Raw genomic sequence first — 23,895 nt, forward strand, 5'->3', positions numbered from 1 at the left:
ATCATTTTGTTGTTTTGCCTTATTGTAGACGTACAAAATATTTGTTATTAGCTTGATCTTGCAGAAAAACTTTGCTGTTTAAAAAATTAAGCAAATCGTTTTAAATGAACGTCAAAACATGTGCAGCCCCTATCAACTTGTAAAATTTACCGTAATCATGGTCTATAAAACCAGTGAGATTGATCATAAAAAGGAAAAAGGTCTTGATGCGAACCCATAATTCTGCAGTTACGGTACAACCCACAATGTAAAAGTGTTAAGTGAAGTCGTTTTTTTTTTGCATAGCCAATGGGGTGTGTTTGGAAAGATCTTGGAACGGATTAGGCAATTTACATGTATTTTAGTGTTCTTAAAACGTAAATTCCCTATAACGTAAACGCTCCTGGAACAGATATCTTATGTTATTGGAGCGTCTATTGTATGCAAATTTATAGGATGTTGTTTAATAGAATCCTTGCGGAAGTCTGATCTTACAATGGATGGATGCTCGTAACTCCTTTTCTATTGCACATAAAAAGCTAGTTTTGGCTACAAACCGAGTGTGACGAGCTTTTATGCAAAATTGTTAAATATAATTAAAAAATAACAACATGTCTTCAAATTTATAATGAAATACAATTTGAAAATGCCAACAAATTACAAAGAAAGACACAGGCTATCATATCATCGCAGGTCAATTGCAAGCAATAGATATCAACCGGTAGATTTATTTCTCAATTTTTATGCAGATTTATTAAGAGATATTTGATGAGTTAGAGGTAAGTTAGAAGATTTATTGCATAGAAAAGGTTTAATATCGCCCCACCGGAAAAAGAGAGCAAAATATAGGTGACATTTGTTTCACCCGTAATAGAGCTAAATTTATCTTCCAAAAATTTTGATGAACAATTTGAAAAATATACCACCAGCCTATATTTGACTTTCAATTAGAGGTTTTATGGTAGCTTAGAGTTTAACTCTGTTTTAAACTAAAGCAAGTTATCCAGCGTATCTCATTCACAACCTTTACCTCCTAATCTACTTACTGCCAGGCCTACCTTGCCTTCCAGGGTCTCTGAAGTGACAAAAAGATTAACATATTTCGTTTTTCATGCAAAGTTTATTACGTTTTCTATATGATTCAGGATCTTTTATGCTTAATTTACTTACCTGCAGCCTAAATTAGTTACTAGAGCTTTCCGGGTTGGAGATCAAATCAAAGGGGGTAATAGTGAATTCTTATAGGAATATCTGCTCTTAGATACAATGGGCGTTACACTCAGACATTAAAATGAACTAACATAAGTTCAGCTGTGTAAACACTGTAGAAACTCTAAAAACTGTTAACTTTTGTTTCGATAAAAATAATTTTTTACAATTTTATGAATATTTTGAATTTTAAATATTTATTCTGAATATATTTTGAATATTTTTATAAAAAACTTCTGAATACTTACAACCACGAATGATTTGTCACTGAAAGGCTCTGCTAACCGAATGAGGTCTGCTTTAGTAAGATATTCTTCATGGTTTTCCACCTGTAAGGATAAACAACACAATTATAATAGAAAAGGTTCAACATCCTCAAGTAAAATGAGAATCTGGCATATCTAATGATACATGTCCTTATATTTACTGTGTCCCCTAAAGAATTTAGGCGTACACATGTATACTTGTCTGTACATATAACTTATGCAAGGTATACTGTGTACTTTTCTGTGTACTACAGAACTTGGGCGTGCACATGCATACTTGCCTGTACGTGTAACTTATGCACTGTATATTTTTTGCGTTACGGTTGTCTTGTCGAGCGTACATATTTCTAAGCTAAGACTAAAAGACATGATGCCATACAACACCCAACATAATTTTTCTCTTCCATGTCTAGAAAAAGGCTTGTAGAGACTTATGGAAAAGCTGACAATTTAGCTCCTTTGAACACGCAAACTAAGGTTTACTCAGTTACTGCTGTAGCTGTATCAATAGCAGTGGTTTTAAAGTTGGTACATTTAAAATCACTGCTATTGTAACACAAACATAGAAGGCTTCGACATCCATACTGTAAGCTATTATTTCTGATAATTTAATGGTAATTCAATAGTTACCCTTTAATAATAAAGTATCTGTGAGTTTTCATTAAAGAATCTCAAATAAAGCTGATTTCAGGTTGAAGAAATTGCAATAAAATTACAACCAGTCAAATGAGGACCCATTTCAACGAGCCAAGTATAGATCAATTATTTCGGTAACGGTGCATCTTAGGTCGGTAAAACGCGCATACAACGCATGCGCAACGAGCATACAAGGCACTAACAACGCACATACAAGGCACTAACAACGCACATACAAGGCACTAGCAACGCACAACCATTGCGGATACAACGCACATACACTAGCACCACAACGAAAAAAAATCCACTAAAGAGCTCAGGGTTGCCATAAACAAAAGAGCTCAGGGTTGCCATAAACTAAAGAGCTCAGGGTTGCCATAAACTAAAGAGCTCAGGGTTGCCATAAACTAAAGAGCTCAGGGTTGCCATAAACTAAAGAGCTCAGGGTTGCCATAAACTAAAGAGCTCAGGGTTGCCATAAACTAAAGAGCTCAGGGTTGCCATAAACTAAAGAGCTCAGGGTTGCCATAAACTAAAGAGCTCAGGGTTGCCATAAACTAAAGAGCTCAGGGTTGCCATAAACTAAAGAGCTGTAATGTTTTAGACCTGTTTTAAAACCGATAAAAAATAGAATACTTTGTGTAATGTTTTAGACTGTTTTATTAACAGACTATAAATATTTTGTTGTTAATGTGTTGTTAATTACTTGTGTCAGCGTTGTATCCACAATGTATGTGCGTTGCAAGTGTCTTGTATGCGCGTTGTATGCGCGTTTTGCTGAACTAAGATGCGCCGTTACCATTATTTCTCATTCGCCAATTATGAAGACTTCGGAATGAAGAGAGCTGTAACTACATGTATCATTCAGCTTGCTTGATATACTAGCGTTTTATATTTAACAATAACTTCTCCTTCCTCATTCATCTTCGGCTTTCCTATCTTAACTCTTTCACTGCCATTTGCGCATTTATGCGAAATCTATGGTCAACTGCCGTATGCGCATTTTTGCGCATTTCTCAACAATTGCGTAGTAGCTTAATGTTATTACAGTCACACTTCAACTTACGAGCTTAATGCGTTCCGAGACTGAGCTCGTATGTCAATTTACTCGCATGTTGGTGCAATTTATTTATATATAGAACAATTAAATATATATTGATTGGTTTCCATACTCTAAAAAAAGCAAATAAAACACTCAAAACAAGATATTGTAACAGAAAGAACATGTTGATTATTCTCCTTACGTATTACATGCTTTTAAAAAGCAACAAATAAAAAATAATGCAAGGAAATGTGATAAATTAGAATGTAAAATTAAATACATACAATAGCAGTTAACACTCGCGTTTGCCAGAGAGGGAGATAAAAGTTATCCTTCGTTACAACAGTTGACTTTGATAAATTTGGATTTTATCAAAGTGTTAAAAGACAAACTTAGAAGCAGACCTAAAAGCAAACTTTCATTTTCAACTAAACGTAATTAAAATTTCTTCGGCGTTCATAGTTTGAAGTTTCTTGCTGGTTAGCGAGAAATTTTTCTATCCAAGGACGTTTGCCTTTGTCGTCCTTGCAACACGTTGCGATTAGGACGAACACAGGTGTCGTCACAAATGGTTAATGCACGACCACTAGCCAGCTTGTCCGAATGTCTATTAAACAGTTTGGATAAATAGCGCCGACCTTTTCATATAGCATCGTTTCAGTTACGCTGTCACCGGCCAATTGTTTGTCCAATGCCATCAGCGGTCGTGAAGATCGCTGCACCGTTTAGAAACTATGGTTAGTCCTTTTGCGAACTAAATGCCCTGAATATAATCCTTCTGTTTGATAATTATGAATGTATTTCTGTCATATTGCCGAGCTAGCTCAATCACGCATACACATTTCGTATATTTTTCAATATTTTCCGTTTAATATCAATTGTTATCATTTGCTTTTTTTTTGTATCATCTTTCATTTTACTGGCAAACGTTCGGTCTACGCACAGTACGTTTAATTCACGTAATTCTGCACAGAAAATCGTGCACAAAAAACCCGGTACAACAGTATAACCTGAGCAGTTGAAAAATACAGAGTGATGCTGTTCTCATAAAACACCTCCGGCATACTTGGCAACTGACTCAAGTGCTCGTATCTCAAACATGGCTCGTATGTTAGTGCTAAAACTTGCTTGAAAGCTGGCTCGTATCTCAAGTTTCTCGTACGTTGGAGCACTCGTAAGTTGAAGTATTACTGTATTCGTTGACAACATAACCAACGATCTTTAGGACTTTTATGGTATTAACAATGTTCTCCGAAAATTTCTCTATAAAATTAACTTAAAATAACGAAGCAATATAAAATTTTTGTTTGGGAATTCACAACTTAAAACGAACATTTTGTGTGTACGTTTAGTAAGTACCTCCCGAGTTAGAAAAAATAAAATTACTTATGCTGATGACATTATAGTCAATTCATATTTTTGTGATTACCTAGATAATTAAAGTAGCACTACTGACTTTGATGGTGGTGAAAGTAACAGTTTGGTAAGAGTAAGGAACATTGTAAACGATCCTTTTAGCTTCGTAGCGATCATAGCTTCACATAGCTTCAGCAATGCAAAATGTATAGATACATTAGTTTTTTGCATAGCAGTGATCGTTAACATGTGGGAAAAGTAAAAGATATAACAAATATGTTCTAGATTGAAAAAATAGTGTATAAAGCAATATTGGCAATATTCGGTAAAATGGCTGGCAGTAGGCTGATAGCTAAATTTGTATATGGACGGCAGTGAAAGGGTTAATAAATCACTTCCACATTTTACATAACTACATATATTTCTACTGAACAGCTTCAAAGATTTGGAAACAATTGATCTAAAGATCTTTGTGCTTTTCCTTTACTTCTGGACACAAAAAACTGCTGTGTTTCTTTTTTGCATGTACCTCTCACACTAGTAGTACTGACAAACTAAAAAGGCAATGTATAAGGTACTGAATAATATTATTGTATCACCATAGTACGGGGCTATATGAAAGAGAGAACTGCAAGAACGTCAAAGATCGTATGTTGGAAACTACTTCAGATATTGAGCCAAATATTGGCTCAAATTATACCAGGTAAGTTAAGAGGTAGTCGCAAGCAGAAGTTTTACTCTACCTTGAAGATGAACTTGTAACCTTGAAGATGAACTTGTGACCTTGAAAATGAACTTGCGCAAAAACTGAATAGGTTTTATCAAAAAGTTATCAGTATTTTTCTATTGTTTACAATTATTTTTTATGTTAAAGGTGATCTGACGGTGATGATGTTTAAAGATTAAAGTCACCAAAACTTGATGGCAGTTAAAACACTCACATCAGGCAAAAATAAATTATGTCTATAGTTGCAAAGAGTTCAACAGAATAGAGACGCGTAACGCTTAAACGCAGTAGCTGATATCAACCATCACAACTGTAACAACTAGTGATGTCATTTCACGTGTACTTTTCTTCTGAGTGTTTCATACGAGATTAAGTTTTATCATCCTACGAACATCCTAGTCACATCACCTCAAACATCAAAAGAATCTCAAATGAAAGAAAAATCTCGACATTTTCTAATAAAATCTACTAAAATCTTCTGCAAGTTCATCTTTTAGAGGTGGTCATGAGTGAGAGTTTTTTTGTATCTCATTGGTTTGTACCCATGATCACTATCTTTTAACTATTTCGTTCCATGAAAACACTCTAATCTCTATACACCTTAGCTACAAACCTGCGTGTGCTGGTAGAGGGCCATTAAGATAGCGTAAGCGCCGGATCGGTGAGCTGGCACATACGGTCGCTTCCCTGAGCCTACCTAAAAGTCATAAAAATGCAAAGAACTCAATCCAGAGGTGATTATTAGAAAGAAGATTAAAATGAATAGTTGGAGACACTACTGCTATCTTATTGTATTGATTTCTATGGAATACATAACACTACAGTGAGACACTACTGCTATCTTAATGTATTGATTACTATGGAATACATAACGCTACAGTGAGACACTACTGCTATCTTATTGTATTGATTACTATGGAATACATAACGCTACAGTGAGACACTACTGCTATCTTATTGTATTGATTACTATGGAATACATAACGCTACAGTGAGACACTACTGCTATCTTATTGTATTGATTACTATGGAATACATAACGCTACAGTGAGACACTACTGCTATCTTATTGTATTGATTACTATGGAATACATAACGCTACAGTGAGACACTACTGCTATCTTATTGTATTGATTACTATGGAATACATAACGCTACAGTGAGACACTACTGCTATCTTATTGTATTGATTTCTATGGAATATATAACGCTACAGTGAGACACTACTGCTATCTTAATGTATTGATTACTATGGAATACATAACGCTACAGTGAGACACTACTGCTATCTTATTGTATTGATTACTATGGAATATATAACGTTACATAGTCATACAAAAGAGGGCTTCTCACAGTTTCACATTTCTTGTTATGTCCTCATTTTTTACATGACGTCTACAGGTTTTCAACACATTTCGACTCACGTGATATGAACAAATTGCATACATCTAACAATTGATTTGAGAAAATCATTGATAACAGCTGTAACAATCTCCCACTTAAGATCTGCTCTCTTAGCGGAGAAAGCTATTTCAAGCACTATATGACAAACTGATTTATTTGATTTTAGTGGCTAACTGAACTGCCAGTTTTTATTTTTGTTTTATTATTGCTGCATGCCATTATTTGAAAACATTCATATTTAAAATTAAATTATTGCCAACAAATTAATAAATAAGCCTATGTATTACATTATATAATGTAATAATGTATTATATATATACTATTGTGGTTATAAGTGTTAAATTTATGATTACAAGTTCCACATTTGTCAGTGTAAAACAAATCAAACTAGAAAAAATATCTTCATGATCATCAGGAAAAGTGCTGGGATGAGAGTTTGCTGTTTATCAAATTTTGAATACAAACAGAGATACAACACCTTAGGAATATTACGTTCAACTGGAGGCATGGCACTATTCAAATCAGCGCTGACAGGTTTCATGTTAGTGCCTGCCGATGATTCAAGTTCTGGTGTTTTTCTTTGTCTTGAGAGGCTCGTCTCTCTCGATTCTTCATCGGACAGAGTCACACTAAATTAGAGAAGGTATTATTACTTACTTACGAAGTATTCTAGGAGTCAAAGGCTGAAATGTCAAAAAAATGATACGGGCTAAATACGGGTGGCAAGTTAAATTATCTCATGACATTTAACTGAAGGTTAGTGCTTCAGGCTTTCTCAGGCTATTTTGGTAGTTTCTACACAAAAGCTTGGATAAAAATAACTTAGGCGCTATTAGTTATTAAATGCTCTCCAGTTTAAGTATTTGAGAGACTCATTGGAAAGTGCAGAAGAAAATCAATACAAACTTTTTGTCAGCCATGTGAATATTCCGTAGTCAATCATTTTCCAAAATCAGGTCATCATATCTGTTAATAAATGCTAATCTTCTAGGCATGCTAGCTGCACTTCAGCTCGTGTAGCCCTACACACGAGTGAACCACGTCTCAACTATTATTCTTCGTCTGCATTATCAGCCACTAGTCAACAAGTGACACATCCAGTCTTGTTAGCCACTTGCTAACTAGAGTCTCTAGACTAGTGATGCACGATAAAACGACATCATTCGATGTGACGATATATTTCAGTGGATGATTTTATATTTGGTCAGTTTTCAAATCGATATGAATATCGAAGCCGATATTTTATCGTTATATAATTCATTTTTTACTGGAGTTGTCCACTCTCCTAATTGTAAAGAGGAGACAACCCCTGTTTTTCAACCGAGATTAATCAATATTTTTTCATATTGTTCATGTTAAAGTTTAACACTATATATCGATAGAAGACAATTCCAATGTTTGGTATTTTTCAGTATTCGACGTATTTAGAGACCCAATAATTAAATGTGCATGCAAAGATATTGTGCAGCACTGCTCTCGACTGCGTTGTCACTAATTGATCAGTGTCACCTTCCAGTTGTATTAACCCTGTTATAATCAGTGCCACCCTGCAATCATGGTGGAAGCAAGTTAGCCAGTGTGATTCTCCAGCCGTATTGTCACTTAATAGCTTCCTGCAGACATTAGCCACATGTTAACCAGTAGATCAACTTCAAACTATCAGATAGTGTATACAACTTATTAGCCATGTTAGTTTGAACCGATCTTAACTATATGTTGTCAAACATTACTCTCTACTCATGCGTATCTGCCTGCATGAAATTCTTTCACCTGCCATTAGGCACATGCTCACTCAACTTCTTGTCTAGCATCGCACAAATCTTATCTCCGATATTCATGAGTATCTTGCAGTCTTTTCCTCTCTCCAACCTCAATGAATATTTTTTGAGAGATGACAGAGCCTAATCATAGATCGTATAACCCATTAAATGAAAATGCGGTATAAATGATAGTGACTTGAAGAATATATCTTTAACCTGATAAAACAACTACAATTAAAACAAAGTGTACTCATTAGGTTCAGCATCATATACAATAGAGCTACAGTAGACCCTCGCCATATGATTTATTTTGTTCCAGTGTTGGCATCAGAAGGCGAAGATTTCAAATAGGAGTATAAAAACCCATAGTGAATATTTAACCCTGTGAGGCCCATACACAGAAGCTTTGCTCTAAAAATTTTCAAACTTTTTGAATAGTTTCCAGATATATGTATGAGTGTTTTTCTAATTTTTTTATTTTCTACAACAACCCTGACCTGAGATATTAAATGTTGCACTCACGCAACATTGGGCTTTAATGCTACCTATATACATTACGCATTAGACAATAGTTATGAAGTATTTGAGCCAGTAAAATAACTTTATTTGAATAAATAAATGGTAAATGTACTTATACATATACATGTATACAGATACATACAATGTACATATACATATATATAGTACATATATTGAATATATATACATTCAGTATATATAAGTTGTATATATACATACATATACGCATACATATATATATATGTATATATTGTATATATGCATACATATATGCACACACATATATATACATATATAAATATATATAAAAATATATATATATATAGATATATATATATATATATATATATATATATATATTTTTATATATATTTATATATGTATATATATGTGTGTGCATATATGTATGCATATATACAATATATGCATACATATATATATGTGTTATATATATATATATATATATATATATATATATATATATATATATATATATAACACAAGCATATAAGTTTACATCACTGCTTGGTACAAATGGACTAAATCCTGGAGCAATATCAACTGTTCCAAAGTAACTATAGCTCTCCATTCGCTTGCAGTGATAGGTACGAAAATAATTTCGTTCATCAAAAAAGCCGAGACTATTTCACATTTTGTAGTAGTTATTTTCTTGAACAGCTTGCCGTGACTTCGCTTTGGAGCCTTTTTTGGCCAATGAGCAAAATTGTCATAGTGAACATTGCACGGACCTTTTCCAATTTTTTAGCTGGTGTAAGGCATAGACTAGCATCACCTGCTGCAGCTGGTCTTCCTTGTTTGGCAGCACCATTGACATAGATGAGACTGCCGGCAACTTCAGCTTGGAATTCTCTTCTATTTAGTACTTTATTTCTGGTAGCTTGAGAAGGCGACTATCACTTCTGTAGATATTCCAAGTGTTGATTTCGGCTACCATTACAAATGTCGTTACAGGTAGAGATATCATCACCGGCTCTTCATGGCAAAACGATACTCTGCTAAAAATAAATCTTACAAATCACTGCCTCCCATATTTTTATGTGGTTGTATAACAGCAGGCATGTTATAGAAACGATGCTCTTTTGACGACTTGTCCCACCGTTTGGCTTGAGCAAAGGACTGCACACCAGTCAATGAGGAGAGAACGGTGATATCTTTGTTGTCACACTATTTGACAGCAACCACATTGTTGACCTCCTTTACATAGCTGTCATAAGATCCTTTACTATCTCGTTTGAGGACTTTTGAATTATTGAGCATGCATTCTTGAACCCTGTTGGTTTGAACAGTATCTGTATAGAACATCCCAGTTTTATTTAGCTCAGAGATGAAGGGAATAGCAATAAACAAGTTGCCTCCAACAATTTTTTACTTCCAGTTATTTTGTAGAGTAGATGTTAGCTTGGGCACAACATCAGCTTCTTAGCCCAACTCCGTCCGTTTACAATCACCACCCTGATATACTCCAGTCATGTATAATGCCACTGACTCCTGCTCGATGCTAGATCTTGAAGTGCCATGGATGTGGCTTACTCTTTATGTATTGTCGGGTTCTATTTACAGACATTCATTCCATATGGAACCTATCCTTCGTCCCATTTTCCAGAGCTCGTCTAGCAAATTCGTTCCATCAACTCTGCTTCTCATTCGAAGGCGGTTGCTGTTGCTGTTTGAAGTGGAAGGCTTTGAATGCATTTTGTATCTACAAACTAAACCAGTATATTTTGAAATATTATTCATCTAACACCTAAAATGGCCCAAAAGAAAGCCTACACACCTAACTATCATGCTATATCAAGTGAAATAATTGCACAATTTTGTATCATTCGGAAATACCAATTTGCTTTGGTAGTAAACGACTAATAACAGTAGTACTAGTAGCAGTGAAGGAAACCTTGTAATATTACTTCAATGGCAGTCAGTGTACCTCTACTATCATTTTTACAACACTAAGTATTATGCACATCAACAGTAATGAAGAGCATTAGCCCTAAAAATGGTCTATTGGAACTTCCGATACTAATCCCTTGGCTTGCAGCTTAGCAATGTAGAGCCCAATGTTGCACTCCTGCACAAGAAACTTTGAGCTCATATAGATAGAAAATTTTTTTTTACTTCTTCGAAACATTTTATGTGTGTAAAAATATGGTCAGCATAGTACCAAAAAACCGAAAATGAGTTATTCCAACTTACCTCAAAGAGCTATAAATCTTTGCCTAAAAAGTTGCTTTCCTCATGTGTGGTCAACTCTCAATTCCATGGAATGCTCTAGAGTTATATGATGACATCACGAGCATGAAATCCAATCAATTTTGGGTTTAGGGTTGCATAAAGATATGTAAGAAGCCACTTGAGAATAATATTTGGCTATAAAGCATTTGTAGTTGCTCTATCTAGTTTTGAAATTTATGTTGCACCAGTGCAACAAGGGGCCCCAGAGGGTTAATGCAAACACTCCCAGGTAAAATCATCAAAACTGTATATACATACGGTACATATTAAAAATTAGTAACCAAATATTATGTAAACCTTCATAACTATGGTTACTAACAGTAAGTTTAGTGTATTTAATGGTTAAGATCTGCAATAAAGTGTAACGTTACAATGAACTACTTGCAGTACATACAAAGGGAGTTCTTGCCTTCAAGGCAGACGTCTAACATTAACAATGAAGTTAACTTAAATAAGTTTACATGTATGTACAGAAAGGCTTTTCGCAAACTGTAATAATGTGTTGCATATGGGACAAGGAATACTGCAAGCCAGTTGTAAAGATTTGGCAAGCACCAAGCTATTTTCTTTTATAAGAGATGGCTCATTTGGTGATACCTATTCCTGAGGCTAAGGGCTTGAATTTGACATGATTGACGTAGGTTTGGCAATAAAAATGGTCTAATTATGAAGTATTCAAATTCCTCATATATATATATCTATTAGGAGACATGAAAAACATTCATCACTATTAATATAAGAATAGCAATGAGCTATCATAAAATTCTGATAGACAATGACACTTATAGTTATCCACCACATACCTATTTTATCTATATACAGTCAACAACCACTCTATCAATTACAAGACAAACCATAAATGAAGATAATAGCATCATTAATATTTAATAAAAACGTCTAATATACAACAAGCGGTCACCTATTATTGTGCTTATAAGCTTTATTTGCTTAAAATCTTTGGACTAGAAGTTGTTGCAATGCGAATAAAAGCAGACCCCCCTAATTAAATTTGAAAAAACATACCTGAAATCTTTGGCAATTGTGAGTGGCTCATGGCTAAACTTAAACTATTATATTGGTACTCCAAGCATGCCTTCAATGCAAAAAAAATTTTCAAGGTCCATCTGCAGCTCTCTTCATAGTAGGCTGTTATTTTATCTGATATATTGATATGAGTAGCTGAAATGCGCTTACGGCCAACATTACACTAGACCCAATTATTACTGCGTTTTGATAAGCTCTGTTCAGCTATGTAAAATACAGCCATAGCTAATGAATATATAAACCAGATTTACAGTTTGTTACATACCTGAGAGTGTCAAAACTACATTCATTATATGTCTGCTTCTAGTCACATGTAAAGCTATGACCTTGTTCAGCAATGTGGAGTAGCCAAGTAAAAGTAGTATAGCCAGTTATCATATGAACACGCTTTTCCAGATCAAAAGATCATGATGATTTTCATGGAAAGTAAATTACATTCATTATACTTCTATTTCTAGTCGTACAGAAAAACAAAGCATTATTCTTATTGTGATGTAACCAAACTCCTTGCTCCAAAAGTTTATTTTTTGTTGCCACCATGGTAACTCCAGATGTCAAGGACAACCACTTATTTTATTGTATTTCAGTAAAAGTTCTTTTCTAGTTTTGACTTATCATTTGCTCAACTGAGATATGCGGTCTCTGCGACACTTTACCATTAGATGTAAAACATTGACAGCGAATACAGACATAGAAGTTATGAATAATGACAAATTTATTGCTATGCTTGCTCAATTATCATTCACACATCATATGCACAAAGGTTTAATAGTGCTGGTGAAAATCCGCAATGAATAGGAATTACGAAATTCTGGCTTTTGTAGTGGTTTACCATAATGCCAAAATTTTATGATAGCCATCTCATTGTTTCCTAGATGCACATTGGTTGCTATGAATAACACTGGTTGCTATGGAGAACTTACCATAAAGCTAAATATTGTTGGAATTAGAATTGAGCATCTATCAACCTAAAAGCTGCACAGTAAATACCCTTTGAACATACTGAATTAGAATCTACTCTTATAACTTTTCCATGTCGTAACAATGATTATTCATCACTGCAAGGGCAAGGATCTTGAAATATTGAAATAGCTTCACCTTTAGATGATCTAGCGAACAAATAGTTTTGCTTGTAAATACATTGATTTTTTTAAGCAGTTACTTGCATGATTGAGTAGAAAGAAACTGATTTAGAAGCACTTAAAGGGCTCCTAACGCCATATATTATAAAAGATGTTACCAGAGAGTTTAGACATTTTTCTATCATTTGAAATTTTGTTGGTTGTTTTAGAAGATCTGACTAACAAAATATTTTAAGATCAAAATCATCCGCTCACAGTGATTATGCTCATTAAAAATGTGTCCAGATCTCCCAAAAATGGTTTCAATAACTGTGAATATTGTTTATAAGTGATAAATACAGTCTCATCATTTTGAGTACTCATATGTTCACACAGCAACTTGAGGAAAACGACAGCGCAAACTCTAACCAATCTTTCTTTATCTCATCTGAAACATCCAGAGCAATGTATCTGAGGTTACATTTAAAGATTATTCCAACAACAATCAAGAGCAAACACAAAATAAAATATATGTCAATAAGAAAGTGCAGCACTGTATTTTGAATAGAATAGCTTATGTCCTAGTAAAAAGGACAAACCGGAAGTGCGAGAACTGAAGTTATTTTCAAAAAAAGTATTTTTGTTCTGACTGCTTGAACCGCGATAAACTTTATCGATTTTAAAGATGTAGTTGCGTCAAAATTTAAGTTGATCTTAAAAGAAAGCATTTTTTTTCTCTATCAGTTGATATGTTGTTTGTTGTGTTACGCGATCGCATTGCCAAGATATTTGAAGATTAAAACCGAAAAAATCTGATCACCGTAAAAACGCTCAGGCCACAAAAACGTGCCCAGCCTCGCCAAAAATGATGTCACGCGTTTGGCAACCTCTCTCTATCTCTCTCTATCAAAAAAAGTATTTTTGTTCTGACTGCTTGAACCGCGATAAACTTTATCAATTTCAATCTTAAGATTTGAGGTGAGTGACCTTGCAAGAGTTTCTTCAGATGCCATGAGTTGACATGACAGTTATTAGCTTCTCTGTTAGTAGATTATAAATAGCAACAGTAATTAGGATTTTAATGTGCTTTCAATATTTTTTAAATATGCAAAATCGGGTGGGTTACACTTAAAATGTGCTTATATCTAAGTAAGAATATCTGATGAGGAGTATTTTTTGTGCTACAAATCAAGATCCATGCTTCACGTGACAATTTTTGCATGTGTGCAACTGCCAAATCATTTACTCCATCAGTTAAACAGTGACTTGTGTACAATCAAATAAGACATCTTTAGCATTCACTCCACCAAGTTGTCATATTGAGAGCAATCAGCTATAGCAGAGTCGCCACAAACACAATATTTACAAAAGTCTAGAGCAATTGTTTTTAGCTATTTACCAAGGAGATTGTTTTTAATACAAGCAGCAGGCTCTAATCTACTATTATGCACTCAAAATACGCAGAAAATACCTTCATTCTACTAAAATGCTTCTGGTGGTGTAACAGAAGAAGCTTTTATAATTGACCTAGTCACTTTCATATGTTACCCTACCAACAACTGACTACTGAGCATACCAAACTTGTTGGCAACCAAATATTGCTCTGCATAAAGCCAAAAAACTAAATTAGAGTTAACAGTAAATGGAAATAAATTAACAAAGAGCAGACAACTGCAGCTATGTATATTAGGGAAATGGATGAATTTTCTAGCTTTATAATTAGAGTAGCCATTGAGGGACAGTTTTGCCAGATCTCTCAAATCAACACGCTAAAACCATCTTTGAACACATTTTCTTGGTATAAGAGAATTTGAGACAACCAGAGTAAGGTAAAAGTAAAGTACTTAAAGAAGATATTTTAGATTTTGAGTTTGTCACAAAAATCTGAAAATACTTCAGGCTTATTGGCTCCTCCAGAGCAGAATTCTACTTCACTTGGTAAGCGAGTGACAGTGGACTCAACTTTTTATACTTGGTTCTTTCTGGCTCTGCCCTAAATTACTAGATTATTTTTTAGACTCAAAATAGATGAGTACTGTACCTAATTATGACACAGCTAGCTTATTATTGACAAAAAGAAAGTGATTCTGTAATTAACTCATTACTTGTATTCGTTGCCGAAATTTCATGTATATATTTTTTCAGACTTGTATAATGAACATCAGAGCTTACCATTTGATTTTAATACCTGTTTGCTTTTAGTATAGAAATAAACCACTAGTATACATACTAAATGAATTAACTATGAATGCACTGCATAAACTATATAAACTCATTGCTATTATACTACATCTACTAAATGTATATATATTACCCACTAGTCTAGTATACACTCTATAATTTGAATAATAGTATGCTACATAAAGTATATGTATTTTATGCATTACTGGTATACAGCTTGTATACAGTATACTATATAAATTTCCTAAGAGTATACTTCATACACTTTATTAAATTTAAATTGTTTGATGTTATAATGTTGAAAAACTACTGAATCTCTCCAACTTTCTCATGCAAAAAGTACTTTGTTTTAACAAATAAGGATTATCTGAGGTTTTTCTTAAATATAGTAAATTCCATTCAGTGAGGAAAGTGAAAAAGGCAGTTTTACCTCAGCTCAATAACCACATCAGTAAAAGTTGGCAAAGTGTAGTGAAATATTTGAAAGAAGATTAACTAAAGCTTTATATACATATTTTTCCAATTGACTCATTTCAATACATCTATAGCTTTGAACGTGTTAATGTTTACATCAGCAGACTGCTGTGAAACTTTGATGGTTTGACTCACGATCTTCAAATCTGATCAATTTACCAAATTGTGTTCATGACCCTTCAACTCACTGAAGGTACAGGAAGACTATATTATTATGATCTGGTTAGTCAAAATAGCTTGGTGTAGTCATGGCTTGTTAGGGCCACACAAATTGTATGCAAGCTGATGTGTGTACTTCAGCTACCTGTGTCATCTTTGTTAATATATTTCTCTTTGTCGTTGTGTAGGTGTCTGTTAGTCTGTATAAACACTACGTGTCTCCACATTTTGACTGATTTTATCCAAACTTGAGATGCATATGCTTTATGCCTTAATTAAACAAACATTCAGTTTTAAACTTTGTCTGGTTCATGAAAACCAGTTTTTAAACACCCAATTCTGGGCTTTCTGAAATAAAAGACTAGAAATCTCAAAGGTCACCATGCTAACTGATAGTTAATGCTAATGTTTTTACTTGACATGATAAAACTTTCATAGCATAGCTACAAAGTTAAACTAAATGTTTTATTATTGATTGTGGTAAGCATAAAATCAAGACATATATGCAATTATATAATGTTTAGTGAATATGCGGCTGAAACCAGATTTTTAGGCTATAGTAATAAAAAAACAATTTATGTTTTTTGGAGTAATTTTAGAACTGACAAAACTAAAAAATCAGTCTTCTAAATTTCTGTTGACATTTCACTTCGAATTTATCGTTTACAAACATATAGAGTTATAACTCTGACTAATATGTGATGTACCAGATTTTTATACTTTTCTTGCAAAGAGAAAATATACTTTTTTGAGTAGTTTTAGAATCAAAAAAGCTTAAAACTCCTCAACCTTTTAAGATTTTGGTTTTTGCTGCATAGAATTAAATCTTTACAATGACACAACTAGGTGAATACAAGTAAGTATACTTGTAGAATGGCTAATTATACTTATTGTAAATGATTATATATTAACTTGTTGATTACAACTTTCTAATTGTAATTCTATACTAATTAGAGCATTTTTAGCAGTTTAAACGTATCATACTATACATAAAAATATAATGTTATTTTAAAATAAAAAATTATATTTATCAGGTATATTAAAACATTAAAAAAAATAGTGTCTGTAGACTATTTTACATCAAAAGCATTTTTCTTGGCAATTCAAAAATTTATTTATTAAATGTTGCTATTAGTTATGTTGCCAATTAAAGTAGATATCAATTGTCTCTTTGAAAGTTGCCTAAGAGTTCCAAAAACAAAAAAATCACAAAAGCATAATTGGATTTTCCAACAAGTAAAGGCTTAAATCACATAAATCCATATTTATTTTTCAACTGTCAAAATAGTCTACGTATTCCTTCTTGGTCTTATAATAACTAATTAACCTGAGACGTTTAAGCTATACAAAAGTGTAAGCCACTCTAGTTAGTTTATCAATTTTGTGTCATCGGAATGCTAAAATAAAAACTATAAAGAATACGGCGAGTTATCTGACCTAAAGTTGAACTAAGCAAAACTTGGTCAGAATAGATAAATGTAAGTTATACTTCAACTTAATATGGTTTGACTAAGCTAAATAGGAATTCGACTTATGCCTATATTTTACAAATATAAGTTTAAACACAAATACTAGCACAAATATTGTGAGTAGATGGATGAGATTAGCCTATACTTTTTCAGCCTATACTTATAGGTACCATTTAAATTAGAAAGGTAGATATACTGCAAGCTTTTAAGATTAAACTTTTTCTTAGTACTAACAATCTTTGAACAAATAAATTGCTGAATGCACCATATTTTTAATGCGATATACAAGGAATGTAACAATATTAGCTTCATCATTTTCCCTCACTAAAAATATAGTAGCCTATGTTTAAGGGATTTAGTGCAAAAAGAGGTTATCAATATTTTTACATTTTTAAAAGCTAATGTGAAAATAACTAGATTATATATAATATTTATACAGTGTAGCCTTTAGTAGAAATTCAAATAGTGGCTAATGAAATCACGATGTGAAGCTGATTAGCCTTCTAGAAGATAAACACATGAAATGTATATTATTGGGCAGAGGAAAAAACCGCTTTTTAAAAACAATCAGTTAAAAGCGATCACGTAAATACAAGCAACATTGACTGTTTTTAAAAACTGTAAATCAAAACCAAAGTTTTAGCTCATAATGAAGACAATATAACAGACTTACTTGTAGTTAGTAGTTACTTTTTCAATGCTTATACGATTTTAAATATTTTTACAGCAGCTAACTGTATTTAACATTTTCTGCATTGTTTACACAGTTATTGTGTACACAATATTTTTATTAGTGCCACTTTTAGTGGGTAATTATTTTATTACCCATGCAATGCCGGGAATTTGGCTAGTCTTATGCATTTATAACTGTTTAGTTAATAATTAATTAATAGTATGTAATTAATAAACGTGAAAAATAATTTAGTGAAACCTGCAAACATTAAGGGGTGGCTTCTTCTAGTATATTACACCTTCAAACAAGAAATCTACCAGAAAAATGGTTTTGTTCAAATATTAACATTCTAAATTATAAGTTGAGCAAACTTTTAACTCAAACCAATTATGTTTTTCAGGTAAAATAAAATTTCATCGCAAAAGCTAGATAGAAAAGCAAAGTGTAGTGTCAAATGCACAACCAAGATTGCTAGTAATATGAAGAATTAAGACAATTTTAATAATGTTTATTTGGGCAATCTGTGTGTGGGCATTTGCATAGAAGTTGGTTATGGTAGCTACTTTATCGGCTGCAAGCAGTGGCTGTGCATGTTATTTTAGGAGCATTGCTACACAAACACTGCTATGTGATCTTAGCTGAATATATCTGAGTCCAGGGTCAAGTAGACTTTGTCAGCTGGAAACATGCCCAGTTGCAAAAAACAATTATGGGTTGGCTGCTAGTGTTGTTACTATCACAGGCTTTTTCAAAAAAATAGACTCCACACTCCCACTACCAGCTTAGGCACTCTAGACTACTAAGGCACTAGATGCTTTTTTGTTGCAAAAAAGAATGAGACACAAGCATATCTCAATACATTGTCTTGATTTAGACATAGCTAGCTATCTATAACTCAGTTGAGAATGGAAAGCACTGGCATAATTTGAATGCTAATAACTTGTATAAAAAAACTATGCTACATCATTAAATATAAAATAAAGTGTTAATAAAAACAGAAAACTAAACAATGGATATCTAAATAAAACTAGATCCGAAAGTGTAGAAAAATGTATACAGCTGCTCGTGAATCATATAAATCACTACGACAGTCAAGTTTGGCGTCACATTCTTAGTTTTAATGATTATTGATGATTGGTATTCCGATCACGGTTTAGTACTATAATTGATTTCTATAGTACTTTTGAATTAGTGATCACACAACGTATGTACCATCTCTGCTTGACAAGTAGCACTCAAAACTTTTCGATATATGACCGTGTGTAGATTTTGGAGTTTTGCCGTGTTACCTTTGCTGTTTTTTAAAAACTTGGTATAAGTTTACAAATGCCAAATATCAAACATATTTTGATTCTTTTACTTGTTTGGTAGACTTGACTGCTCTACTGAAGTTTTTCACTGTGACCAGTAACAAGATTTGCATCTTTGAAATAACCTAAAAATAGATTTTTTGGCTCTATCTCCAGCAAAATTTAGTTGTTTTGAAAGCCACAAGACAAACTCACTAAAAAAGTCTGAAGACGTGAAGTAATACACAAAAAAGATAAATAAAAGAACAAAAAAGGAGAAAATGAGAAAAAAGTAGAGCAGAAATAATGAAGAAATGAAGAAAGAATGAGAAAGAGAAAGATTAAGAAGAGAGATAAACAAATAAGAAGGGAGAAAGGTAATGAAATGAACAAAAAGAAACAGGTAGAAATGAAATAAAATAAAGAAGAAAAAAAGGAGGCTCAGAAAAAAGAAAAGGAGAACAACAGGCAAAATTAAAAAAAAATTAAAAGAAAAGCGAAAAAAATAAAGGGAGATAAGGTGAATGAAAAAAAGAGGAGCCGGAGAAGTAGTAAGAAAAGATTGAGTACAAAACTATAAAAAAGAGAATGAGAAAGATAAAAGAAAAAAGAAAGACGAAAAGGAAAAAATGGTAAGTTGGGAAAAGAAGACGAGAAAAGGTATGAATGAGAAGAAAAAACGATTACATGAAAAGATAAGATAAGCAAGAAGCAGAAAGTGTAGATAAAAGAGGCAAAACAATCAATCTAAAATACTTCTTTAAGAGCTTTGTTTTGCTGTTCTTGGTCATTAATTTATTTATCTATATATTATGTCACTGTAGTCAATATTCAACACCACTAAGAAACAATGTGTGAGTGTATTGATTATTCAGTGGTGTTGTATATAAAATTATTTCACAAGTAGTATTGGTAATCCAAATCTTCTAATTTAAAATACCAATGAGACTTTTTTATATTTTATTTTAGTTTAGATGGAAAAGGTTTGTTACAAATGTCAGAAATCTATTTCTTTTAAACTACTTCAACCTTGAAAACATGTTGTCTCCAACATTTATCAAACTGTTTTAAACCTTATTGTCTGCATGACAGATGAACATGATGTCTGTATGTCTGTATGGTCTTTACAACTGAACACTGTAGTTACTAGATGAGTCAACAAATCATCACAAAAAACTACTAAAACAGTTTTAAAAAAATCCAGCCAATAAGCAAATTAGTTGCTAGCAGCTCATGGAGTCTTTCACTTTACACACACAAAAACTTGCTCTATTTATAATAATAGTCATTGTGTCAAAAACACAATAAATGATGAAAGCTTTAGATGAAACAGTATAACAGTGATAAAAAAAACAGTATAAAAAGCAGTAAACGATATAAAAATTAATAACGGCCACAAAAATTTAATGCAAAGAAAAACAGTCGTTGATTGTTAAAAAACTTTAGCAATTGCAAAAGTTTGACAGTTGTGCTTACGAATCCATACTTTTTTTGGCAATACAAAAATTGTTGGTATATTTAGAAAATTACCTTAAAGTAGCATGCTTAATTGGGCTCCCAGCTTTCAAGAATTTGGTCAGCATAGTTCTTCCTGTTAGTTTTTTACTGTAATCTTAAAATGCAGTTAATTCAAAAACTCTTTGGTTACTGCTACCAATGATGCCATAGAAAAAAATCTATTAGCAAAGAAAATGATATGAAGACCATGCCTATAAAACTCAGTAATGAAATCCTCTCACAGTGTTCCAAACCAGGCCTGATAGGATTTAGATCTGAACAATTTAAAAAAGCCGATTGGCCATAAAATTTTGCTAATGTAAAATAACTTTGAAGTTGTGCAGCACACTTACAGTTATTAAGTTTAAACACATAAATGAATACATCTATTTTAAAACCAAAGTTCATAGTAAATAGAAAACTAGATTTCAGATAATTGATTCTACTCTAACTCATAGTAACAATGATGCACTCCTCGAGCTCATGCTCTCACAAAGACTTGTCAGTCTTAGGTAAATGACAAACTATGAGTTTAGTGTTTACATCCAAATAACATATGAACAGTGTAAACATTGTAAATAAGCCAGTTATGTGAGAGCACCAGTTGGTAGCTATCGAATCCTGCCCTACATTTAAGGTGAACTATCATGATTTCATGAACTCAAAAACAATGGAATCATTTTGAGATGAAGTATTGCTGCTTAAATTAGAAAATGTAAAAGTTTGTTTACATTGCATTGTTTAGCCAGGAGTTTAAAGGAAAAGTCTATTTTCTAAATACCAAAATCTTTGCTTGATGCTATTTGTTTTGAGGTTATTTGTGTAGTTGTCGTAAATTTGACTCATGTACAGTTGGTACCAAATTATATGTATTACTAATAGCATGTTGTAAATTCTTTCATATGCACTGTATTAAAGTTAATGAAAACCCTCGCTGCTCTAACATTCTTAAAGTGACTGTTTTTACCATAAGAACACACAAATCTATTAAAAAATGTCTTAAAACTTTTAGATAATCTTTTTTAGACAAAGAAAATCTTAAAGGACATAAAGCTGTATATTTAGAGCCTATAAAAATGATTTGTCATAAATAGGTCAACTTACCAACTTTCAACTTACCATATGATGATTATGCCAATACAGCCGAAACATCTTAAAAATGTTAGTTACAAAAATTGCATCATGTAAATAGCCTTGTCTTAACTACATGTACCTGTACATGTAGTTAAATCATGTACAAGTCAGGTTCAATGTACACGTACATGTCAGAACAAGTCAGGTACATGTACCAGTATCTTCAATGTACTATATACAACTTATTTTAATACTACTAGTTTTGATAAATATTGTTAGATTCTGTAAAATAAACTTCAAAGATCACCATCATTTTTTGCTAACTGCTTTCAGGGCCACCAAATTAACATGAGTGGTAAGAAAACAAAGGATGGCCCATAAATTGAAAATTAATGAAAGATGATTGCAAAAAAAATTACTTGGGTTGACCACTTTGTGTTTGACTTTCACATGTACATGTAGCTTTGCAACTTGTACGAATCAGAATAATCTTCGGCATTTTTAGCCTATTTTTCTTGATAATTGTCTCATTATTTACACGCTGAAGCCAGTATGGCTTCAGCGTGTGTGCACGTGAATGTCTACCTGTCTAAATCTTGTGGTTTAGCCAAGCTTACATCAGCCGTGATAGTTCCATATCTCACAATGCCCATCTGTTTGTCCCAGTTTATTATATTAAGCATTTCAGTGTAGCACCCAAGTAAAACAGGTCAGGGCAATGCCAATCTATAGTAAATTGTACAGAGTGTTCAGAATAGTCATAAATTGCGAAACAGACTAAAGGTATGCTGCTATGTTTTCTTTCAATTTTAAATGTTCCGCTATGTTACAACTGCGCTGTAATGGAACATTTGAAATTGAAATAGCACAATCAAAAGTTACAAAAGAATAAAAATTAATAATGGATTTTGAAATGACTTTTGAAATTTTTAAAAAAGGAACATACACAAAAGGTAACATTACTTCATAATAAAACAAACATATTTAGCTTTAATCGCTTTAATGCATTAGATGAGCTAAAACAGATAGGAATAACTGTAGGTATGCATATTAGCATTCTTGCAATTGTAGTCACTGCTGCGAGTTCAATACCTGCTACAGTGGTTAATTTTTATTGCTAGATTCAGTTGCTATAGCTGAGCACAGCAACAACCAAAAAACAAGAAAACAATAAAAGATAAGCATCAAAATTTATATATGAATGTTTGTCCGATTGTCCTGGAGAAATTTGGGTAAAGCACACCATTTTAGATTTGGGTTGCCACATCTTTAATATGGACAAAAAGAACAATGATGTCTACTCATTTGTGGGCATGCCAAGCATATATGTACTGACATAGTCAATAAGAATAGTGAATAAGAAATGTTTGTGTACATATGCATGTGCATGGGCATGTGCGTGTGTGTGAGTATTATGAAATAAAACAGGATAACTTTAATAATGATAAAAAGTTTGCTAAGTACTAGAAAGCCTTGATGAGAAGAAAAAATGGAGCCAGAAAAACTTCAAAATTGAGAGAGCCAAAAAGCCATCTGAGCGAAAAACAAACAAAGATTTTTATAAGCAAAACAAAAAAAGCTTATAAATAAACACTACAGAAAATACTTCTAAACCAACAGAAAAAGAAACGCACACGCATGCACCTGCACCCGCACCCGCACCCGCACCCGCACTTGCACCCGCACTCGCACTCGCAACCTCACTCGCACCCGCCCCACACTTGCCCATGCACCTGCACCCAAACACGCATCGCATCAAAACACACACCCACACTTCCACAGACACCTGCATACCATACACGCCGCAGGAACATACCACACGCACC

General features: G+C 33.1%; 1 protein-coding gene across 1 annotated transcript in view; it reads right to left on the minus strand.

Annotated features, from left to right (window-relative positions):
• LOC137397392 (crossover junction endonuclease MUS81-like) overlaps positions 1-23,895 on the minus strand; it is a 59,190-nt gene that overhangs the window by 25,710 nt on the left and 9,585 nt on the right. Inside the window, exons 3-7 of the mRNA XM_068083683.1 lie at positions 23,688-23,802; positions 8,390-8,520; positions 7,098-7,248; positions 5,829-5,912; positions 1,437-1,517 (exon numbers count right to left, since the gene is read on the minus strand). Coding sequence (XP_067939784.1) covers positions 1,437-1,517; positions 5,829-5,912; positions 7,098-7,248; positions 8,390-8,520; positions 23,688-23,802 — 562 coding nt within the window. The remainder of the gene's footprint in view (positions 1-1,436; positions 1,518-5,828; positions 5,913-7,097; positions 7,249-8,389; positions 8,521-23,687; positions 23,803-23,895) is intronic.

This window comes from Watersipora subatra, chromosome 5 (assembly GCF_963576615.1).
Source record: "Watersipora subatra chromosome 5, tzWatSuba1.1, whole genome shotgun sequence".
Taxonomy (NCBI): domain Eukaryota; kingdom Metazoa; phylum Bryozoa; class Gymnolaemata; order Cheilostomatida; family Watersiporidae; genus Watersipora; species Watersipora subatra.